The sequence below is a fragment of the Cupressus sempervirens genome, chromosome 6 (genome assembly GCF_028749045.1).
Source record: "Cupressus sempervirens isolate cs-2001-9-10 chromosome 6, ASM2874904v1, whole genome shotgun sequence".
NCBI classification, from domain to species: Eukaryota; Viridiplantae; Streptophyta; class Pinopsida; order Cupressales; family Cupressaceae; genus Cupressus; species Cupressus sempervirens.
The window spans coordinates 183,851,598-183,861,400 of record NC_143123.1 but is presented as its reverse complement, the minus strand read 5'-3'; the positions used below and the strand labels follow the sequence as shown (position 1 = coordinate 183,861,400).

At 37.2% G+C, this 9,803-nt stretch overlaps 1 protein-coding gene and 1 pseudogene across 2 annotated transcripts; both read left to right on the top strand.

The window, feature by feature from the left end:
* Positions 1-4,676: 4,676 nt before the first annotated feature.
* LOC149551863 (uncharacterized) lies at positions 4,677-8,986 on the top strand. Of its 2 annotated transcripts, none has more exons than XM_089787363.1 (5): positions 4,677-5,766; positions 6,605-6,948; positions 7,019-7,145; positions 7,294-7,355; positions 8,386-8,986. In XM_089787363.1, exons 1-5 carry the CDS (start codon positions 4,814-4,816, stop codon positions 8,415-8,417), a joined length of 1,518 nt encoding a protein of 505 aa, XP_089643489.1. In that variant the 5' UTR covers positions 4,677-4,813; the 3' UTR covers positions 8,418-8,986. The 2 variants fall into 2 exon arrangements, with proteins under 2 accessions (XP_089643489.1, XP_089643488.1); XM_089787362.1 differs by having other exon boundaries at positions 8,383-8,986.
* Positions 8,986-9,803, top strand: part of LOC149551862 (putative beta-1,3-galactosyltransferase 8) — a 61,311-nt pseudogene continuing 60,493 nt past the window's right edge.

Here is a 9,803-nt window from a genome sequence, read left to right as displayed (position 1 = left end):
GTATAAAACCATGTATTATGAAATTCTCTTTGAAAATATAATTATTTCTTTTATCACACTATGAATGCTTTTTATAAATACAATTATCTCCTATATTATTTGAAAAGCTATTACTAAAATTTGTCCTATTATGGATTATCTTATAATGAAATTATTTAGACAATGAATGCTTACAAAATATTACTTTTGTTTATTATAATTCCATTCAAAATACTATTTTTAGTTTAGTATTATTCCATTCAAACCTTGAATTGGTTTCCCAAAGTGGTTGTGGCAACTTATGAGGATAAAAATTGACACTCAAACTTGCCCATCAAAACAAGCCAAGAAAGGTAAAAAGCATAAAGAAAACTCAATGAATAATATATTGATATTGTCCTTTATGTGGTGGAATGACTCATGATAAACAAGTAGTACTAACTCTTAGTCTCTTTAATTCTATTTATTTATTTTACTTGATATAGTTGTAATTTATCAATTATTTTCTCATTATTGGTCCTCACAGGGTTTGATTTGAAATGTTGGTGACAAAAAAATATACATAATCAAAGTCAAAAGGAATAATTTGATATCGGGGGAAGAACCCAAGTAGTCGAGTGCATTCCAATAATTGTGTAATGCATTTTGCATATTAAAAGTGCACTAGAAATCATCTATGAGCTCTCCATTTTTAAGGAAACAAAGTTATCAATTAGACCAATTGTGCAAGTTTATTGGTACTAATAATTCACTAGGGACATTGGTGCAAAAGTCGCTTGATTATTGAGGCACATGTATAAAAGTTGCATGACTATTGGGACATTTATGCAAACGTATTAGATCAATTCAATGATTTTGTTGGTTGTCAAAAGGGACTAAGGATTAGGTGACACTTTCATTTGGCTACTTTTTGACCTTTCACACTAAAGAAAATCTACAAGAAAAAATGTTACCATCTTGAAGCTAAAAATTATCTTTTGAATGTTAAATTGTATATGAAGACCAAAAAAGACATTATAGTTTATACTCTTGAATATGCAAAATTATGCGGTCACACTTAAACATCACACGCTAATGGAAAAATTAAGCTTAGGAAAATAAATCGACTTTGACTATTTAACACTTCTAGCCCAAAAATCAAACCTTAGTGTGTGTCGTTTAAGCTATTTGCAAAATAGCATATAAACTTTTCCTGCCTGTTGAAAAACATCTCCAAATGACTGAAGGGAAGATTACTCCTTACATATACAATATCATGTTCACGTCTACTCGAGAGTTAATGACAGATTCTTGACGCTCAATTGCAAGCCAATACAAGATGAAATTGATGGTGCCGATGTGTTTAATACTACCATGGAAACACACCTGTCTCTTCCTGATATAATTCATGACAACAATATCTAATTATTGTTTCTATTAGTATTGTCACTATATTCCAGCTGTTTTATTTCTTGAAACTTTAAAAAAAGAAAAAAGATCTTAATTGTTGTGACAATTCATGAATTCAGAAGAAAAGTAAAGAAAAGTTCCTTCGCAATCTTCCATCTTCTGCCCGAAATCTCTACTTTCCGGGGGAGAAAATTGTGATTGCATTTAGCTGTCACAGAAGCTTAAAGATAGTGGCAGACGGGCATGAAAATTAGGGTGGAAAGAGGCCACATAAAGAGTGAATGATATGGCATTAAATAGGGAAGGTAGGATGGGTTGAAATAGGGTAGGCCAAACGTGTAAGCTGTCAATGGAGAGAGAAGGACAGGGATTTCACATCGGTTCGCCCATGCGGATGATCACCATTGTCAATGTCAATGTCAATGTCAATCACACCAATAACTTGAGCAGAGTCAAAGGCGTCGCCTTCTCAGCTTTTAACTTTTGCAGACGGACTTCTCCCAGTCCAGAGTGAGGCCCACAACACGTGGGGCTCGAGAGTACTCTTCCTCCTCTGTATGTATTGCTCTTACTCTACAGTTCGCCTACCGGAGGAAGGGAGGCTTTGCCTTTGTCTCCGGCTGTTGCTTTGACTATCGCTAAGTACTCCTCTGAAATTCACTCCCATTGCCCACATCACAATGTCTAGTCCCTCTGACTTTAGCCAATGGTATTTGTTTTATCTTGTGGATGAGGAGGGTTAGTCTAGTGGTCTCCATTTTAGTATAGGTAGTTTTATGTCTTTTATGTGATGTAGAATATATCATCCACTACGCGTTTATAGTTGAATTTAGAGTCGAACTTATGATGTAAGATGATTGAGGAAGACTATGTTGCTTTGGTTTGATTAGTGCTATGCACCTTCTAAAATCACATCTTATGTATTTGTTGTTCATCTTGACTTTAGCCCATGACCTTTTTGGATGAGAAGGGTTAGTCTAGTGCTTGAAAGTTGTGTATATGCTAGGATGACTTTTTTATATAGTTTGTACAATGTACAATGGTTCTCACATTGTACATTGTCTTTAAGTCAAGAATCAAGCTTATGACATGGGTGAGTAAAGTAGGCTTTGTTGCTTTTGTTGTTGGTTTGACTATCTGCTAAGCACACCTTGAAATTTCAGTCTCATTAGTTATATTATAGTGGGTTGTCTATTTCGATTTTACCCTATAGTCATTTTCCTTTGTGTTTTATTTTGTGAAGAGTCAAAAGCTGCTCTAGAATAAGCATTAGAGCTCATACGATACAACATGTTCAAATCAAGAATCAAACTTCTGACCTAAACTATCTAAAATGACAACTAGGATCGAGCTAATGGGATGTAACTATGTATTTTTTGAGATGAGTTTGACTCACAACCTACACAATTAAATCCTTATAGGAATATCACAAATTGACTTGCTACAAAAAATATGTCCTACTTATCAATTAAGATCGAGTCACACCACATTGTGCTTATAAAATCAAGAATTGAACTGCTTTAGATGACATCTAAGATTGAGTCACATTGTACTTCATTTTTAAATTGAGAATCAAATCTAATTCATGAACTAAACTACCTAGAATGACAACTAAGTTCAATTCACAACATATATTGCATTCGAAATGAGAATTGAACCAATGGCTTGAACTACCCAATCTAACAAATGAAATAAAGTCATATTGTACATTGCAATTAAGTGAGAATAGAATTGATGACTTGAACTACCAAAAATGACAATTGAGACTGAGTCACACAACACATTTTTGTAAATCAAGAATCAAACTCATGACTTAAACTACCATAAACCACAATATCAAATCACATCATACATTGTGGTCAAATTAGAAATTTGATTACCTAAAATGACAACTAACACTGCATCAAACCACACATCATATTTGAATTGAGAATCAAAATTGTCTTGCATTGTTGAAAATGAAAATCAAGGCTGAGTTCCATGACACATTGTGTTTAAATCAAAGCTTGAACAACCTAAAATGACAACTGAGATCAGGTCACACCATTCATTGCATTCAAATCGAGAATCAAACTTCAAATATAAACTACCCAAATGACAATATAGTCTAAGTCGCAATGCACATCATGTTCAAATAAGGTATTGAATCCATGATCTGAACTATCTAAAACTACCAAATTAAATCAAGAATAACATTACTAACCTAAATTGCCTAAAGAACTAAGTCATGCCATATTGTGTTTAAACCAAGATTCAAACTTAAATGGAAAGTCAAACTTATGACCCAAACTACCTAGAACTCCAATCAAAATCTAAACACACTATTGATCTCTCATTCAATATTCAAGAGACCTTACACCCATTACTTTTAGCACGGCCAAATTAAATCAAGAATCAAAATGATAACCTAAAATGCCTAAAGAACTTAGTCATGCCATATTACACTTAAGCTCACAATCAAACTCACTATCTAAACTACCTAAAACTCCAATCAAAATCTAAACAAACTAATGACCTCTCATACAATAAACAATAATACCCATTACTTTTACTTTCAACTCAAGAATCGAGAAATCAGAAGTACCTAAACCAATAGCTCATAATCAAATGAAAATGAACTAGTGACCTCTCCTACAATATAGAAGAGACCTACACCCATTACTTTTAGCTGAAGAATCAAAATTGACGATACGAAATACCTAAATAATAGGTGATATTGAGCGAAGTGAGGGGAAGGGCCCATGCTATCCCTCGGAATAGAAGGTTTATGTGACAAGAAGACAGGACGGATTTGGAGGTCATGAGAAAACGATGACCTCTTGTAGTTTGTTCCTAGTTTTGATGTATGTTTTTTTGCCAAAATTGGAGTTTTGGGGGTGTTTAAAACAATCAAAATTTGTAATGAATCTGTTAAAGCCTAAGCGTGTGGGGATACAGATAGGCGTAGGGCATTGGATTAGCCTGCGACTTTGGCCGCCGTGCTATGCTTTAGTGCAGTGCACGCCGGTCCTTTTTATTTATTTGTGGGGTTTCTTAAGTGCCGGACGTGTCATACATACGTGAGCACGCATTCCCTTCCTCTTTAGTCCTCTGAATCGAGATTTGATGGAGGCCTGAGGGGACAGTTGCATTAATCTTCGCGTGTTTTGAGACAATTTTGTAGGATACAGTGGCCGGGTACATTGAAATTCTTGATTTGTAGCTCATCTGTGCACGTCTTCTCCCTTCCAGCTAGGCAGCCTCCCGGGACACTCGCTTCACGTGTCAGCCATTGTGGGTTTACCAGCGGAATGATTTTAAGATTCTATTGGCCTTCTCGTTCATTGTCTACCTTAGCAGTTCTTGTTGATTTTGTTGGTGGACGGGAAGATTTGGGGATTTCGGCTGATTTTTGTGGGTAAAGGTAGCGTCTGGGGTGGGAAGATCGATTCTTTATGAGGGTGCAATGCAGGACCCTTCAGCGGATGCCGAGAAGGAATCACAGCCGAGTGTGAATTTTGGGGAGATTCCTGTGATTCGATCCCCTGACGGCTGTGTGGACTCGCAGAACGGCTCTCATGGCGGAAGCTCTGGTGTTAGTGAGAAAGTGGGTGATATTGTGGAGCAAAACAGGGGTGCAATTGTTGCGAGAGAATATGATTACATCCGGTTTTCTCAGAGACGTGAGAATGGAGATTTGAGGAAATTGGGTCCTAAGACGAAGGATACTGAGCTCAGATTGGGCCTCTCTTTGGAGATGGAGAGAAATGATGGCGGGTCGGACGTCGCGGGTTCAAGACGCGGGACTTCTGTGTATAAAGATACCAACTTTGAAGGTTTTCGTGGCTCTGTAATGGGTAAAGGAGGAAACTTTTGCCAGGAAGAACCGAGGCAGAAGGTGGGCTTTCAGGAATTCTCAGGCCGTGAACTTCCGTTTGATATCCGGTTTTCTCAGCAAGAAAAATGGGGGAAGCCCATGATGGTTGTTCCGCCATTGAATTCCTATTTCAGAGCTGAAGATAGGAGAACGATTTCTTCCGGTGGTAAACGTATCTTCTCTGATACGATTTCCCCAAATGCTATGCCGCCATTGGACCTGCCCAAGCTTCCCTATCAACATTCACATCCTCGCATGCCTCCTAATTCGAGCTTCACGTTTCCCTTCGCTGGCGGGCCGAACTTGATTTGGGATTCGCCACAGGGGAAGCCCAATTTGGGGAACTTTCCTTGTCATATGGGGGCTAATCTCCCGCCCGCATTGGCCCCTGAAATGCGGATTGATTGTGTTGGAGAGGCCTCGTCGTCTCAGCTGCCGCAGCAAGCTCCCCCGGGATTGACGACTCTTGCGACTTCTGAAAACAAGCCGAGTCAAGCTCAAGCTGTAGGCGCAAAAAATGGAGCAGAGCAATCTGGACCAAGGTTTGTTGATTTCATCGCCTTTAAGGTCATTTCATTGCTTTTTTCGGGGTTCAGTTAGTAAAGTTGAAGTCTTGGCATTTCTCCATTGAAGTTCAAGTCTGGTTCATTTAAATTCTCTTTTGGGGCTTATCGTTTACGTTTCTCTAGTGAAGGCCAAGTCTTGTTTTGATTGACATTTCTCCATTAAAGTCCAGGTCTCGGTCATTTCATTGCTTTTTGTGTTCACCATTTACGCTTCTCTAGTAAGCCCAAGTACTGTGACATTTCTCCATTAAAGCCCACCATTTCATTGCTCCTTTTCGTTCCATTATTTACGTTTCTCTAGCAATGACCAAATCTGTTTGATTGACATTTCTCTAGTAAAGTCTAGTCTGGTTCATTTATATACGCCTTTGGGTGGACCGTTTACGTTTCTCTAGTACCGCTCTACCTTTGTTTGATTGCCAGTTTTCCCGTAAAATTCGAGTCTTGTTCATTTCATTGCTTTTTAGGTTCACGGTTAACGTGTTTTCTACTAATGCCCAATTCTTGTTTGATTGACATTTCTCTATTGAAGTGCAAAGTCTTGTTCATTTCACCACACAAGTTCAAAGTCTGGTTCACTTCATTGCCGTGTAGATTCATTTCATTGCATTTTCGGTTCACAACTTACGTTTCTCTAGTGAAGCCCAAGTCTTGTTTGATTAACATTTCTCCACTGAAGTTCAAGTCTGGTTCATTTCATGTTTGATTGTCAAATTCTCCATTAAAGTTCAAATCTTGTTCCATTTCATCGCCGTCTTGATTCATCAGCCAAATTCAAGTCGTTTTTGATTGACATTTCTCTATCATGTTACAGGGCAGCACCAGTTGTAGGATGGCCGCCAATCAGGAGTTTCAGGAAGAATTTGGCTTCACAGCCGAAGGCAGCCCCTGTTCCTGCTCCTCCCCCTCCCCCTCCGCCTGCCCCTGCCCCTGTTCCTGCCCCTGCCCCTGCACCTGCACCTGCACCTGCACCTGCCCATGTTCAAGCCCCTGCTGCAATGGCTGCCGATGGAGGGGGTAAGAACAATACGAGGACCATGTTCGTGAAGGTAAACATGGAGGGTGTTCCAATTGGGCGCAAGATAGATCTGAAAGCATATGACAGCTATGAGAAGCTTTTCGTGGCTCTGGATGAAATGTTTCGAGGGTCTATTCCAGGTCTGTCCTCTTATTTCTACCGCTCACTTCATGCCACACGGTTTTACATGGTTTGTTTCTTTGTCTGCAGCTCAAAAATCAGGCCTAGATCCAACGTCCGAGACCAAGGAGCCGTCTATATCGAGCGGCAGAGATTTTGTTGTTGTCTACGAGGACGACGAAGGAGATCGAATGCTTGTGGGAGATGTGCCATGGGAGTAAGTCTCTCCCTTATCATGGAATGTTTGCATTAAACTTGTAGCCTTATTTTATCATGGAATGTTTGCTCAAAGTTTTAGCCTTATTTTATTATGGAATGTCTTTTCATACAGTCGTTTTTGACTGGTTTTGTTTTTGGGTCTAAAGGATGTTTGTGAGTACTGTGAAGAGGCTGCGCGTGATAAAGAGTTCAGAGGCTCGTGGGCTAGGTATGACGACTTCTCCAATTCTTGCTTTACATATGCAAAACATTCACATAATGGAGTTTTTAATTTTATTTTTCAAGACTCATGATGGAAGAATTCACATGGAATTTTTTTTGAAATGTGTTCACCTAAAAACTTCTTCATTCAGTCCCTTCATCATTGAAATTCTGCCATTCATTCAATCCAGTGGATGTCTGATTTCTTAGATAAATTTTTTATTCAACATGATTCTTAGGGGAAAAGATTCAGTAGTTGTTCATGTTAACTTTATGTACTTGGAATTCTTAGAATCTTTATATCATAAGTTGATGCATTTCTAATTCTTAAATCGTAAGTCAGACTTTGCCAATCTTTCCGGTGTACTTTTGTAGGTCAGTGAAGAGTTTAAAGCTAAGGTTTTAGCTTTTGGGTATTCATGGATCTCTCTGTAGACAGCACGCAAAGTAGTTTAAAAGTGCCATTTCAAAACATCTGCTCGATGTTCATGCCCCAATAGTTTTTCATGCCCTAATAGTTCGTCACTCAAATACACCAGCACTTGAGGTTAAATGTCGGATTTTGCCCATTTTTTTGGTATACTTTTGTAGGTGAATGAAGAGTTTAAAGCTAAGATTTTAGCTTTTGGGTTATCACCAAACTCTCTGTAGGGATTGTGGAGCTCAAAGTGGTCAAAAAATGCTATTTCAGAACACTCCTGGATGTTCATGCACCAACAGTTTGTCACTCAAAAAATACCACTACTTGTGATTAAATGTTTCAGTAGTCGCAATAAGCTGTCTCAATAATGATGCACAAAATGATTAATCACCAATCAAAAAAGTAAAAATTATCCGACCGACCATTAGTACATGTGTGATAGGCTCAGGGATTATTGAACTCCCATCCATTAAAAACGGAAATGTGTTAATTTTATATCTATTTATCTCTTCGGTCGTTTCATCTCGGAAACAGTAATATAGTTCGTTGATTTTTCCATTCAATTGCGTTGAAGTGGGGCGTCTGATTTATTTCTAATTCTGTTTATCTGCAGCAGCAAACAGGCAACCAACCAAGACGGCCCAATGAATGGTCGATTCAGAAGACCAATTAAAGCCAAACTTGTCGCTGTTTTAAGGCAATTTTTATTTGGTTGCTTCCTGCAGTGGGTGGTACACGCCTGCAAGATAGGTGGATTCCGTGCACAGTATTCCATGCTTTGTGGATAAGAATGAAGAAAGTCATTCTTATCATTATTATTATTGTTTTCCTTCGTATAATATATATATATATATATATATAATTAACCCAGGAGATGAAAAGTTAGTACTGAATAAAAAGATTTGCCGATGGTCTAAAGTCTGGGTCAAACGAGACAAATCCAGTGTATCATTTTTTGTGGGAGATTTTTCTTGAGAGCAATCTTGTAAAATATGAAAATCTGTTATTTCAATTTTTCAATTCGTGTAATGTTTTATTCACGTTTACTGTATCATAAAAACCATTTTCAGGATCATTTTAAGCCTGTTAAAATGATCAAAAGCCATTTTCATGGTAATCTGCAAAAATCCATGTTCTTATTTTCGTGTAATATTTTGAGCCCTGTAAATATAAGTAAATATATCACGTACATCCATCGGATGAATGAGTTCCGAACATGGGCAACGTATGCTCTGTTGCAAGAAAAATCTGTACCATTTATGCATAAGTTTTTTTATTTATTTATTTTTGATCTATGTAGAAGTTACTTAAGTCAAATTGTTTGGAGTTGCTGGAAACAAGTTAATCCTCAGTACAGCAATGTGAGGTTCTAGTGTGAACATTATATGAGTGAGAGCTACGGAAAAGACACACACATGAGAAACATTGTTCGTATGGTTTGACATTTTTAGATTTTTGCATTTGTCCTTCATTGCAGTTTTGACAATTGTAACATGTCTTTTACTGCAGTTTTTTAGATATTTGAGTACTTTTTGGAGTTTATTATATTTGTCGTAATCTTTTGTTTGAATGTAAATTTGTATGGTAGTGTTCACAATTGTCAAAAGCTCATTTAATTAAATTATATGCTTTACTTTGTCTGTATTTGTTTTTATTAAATAAGATTAAATAATTGTGTTATTTATATATGTGATTTTTTTTTGGAGTGTGACAAATTATGATATTTTATATTTAATTGTATAATTTATTAAATCGGACCTTTCGGACCTTTCGTCTATGAGTATGATTGGTTTACTTAAATTTCAATATATTTAGGTAATGTCATAATGCTACTTAAACTTCATTGTATTTAGGTGATGTCATAATGCTATAGGGTTGGTGAAGCATTGATAAATTGTTTAAGAATCATGTTAAGTACAAGTGTTTATTCAAGTGTGCCTAATTAAGAATATCAGAAAAATGAGAAACTCAAAGATGTCACAACAAAAATATATTGTAATAGTATATGGAACATCTAATGTACAAGTTTAATAA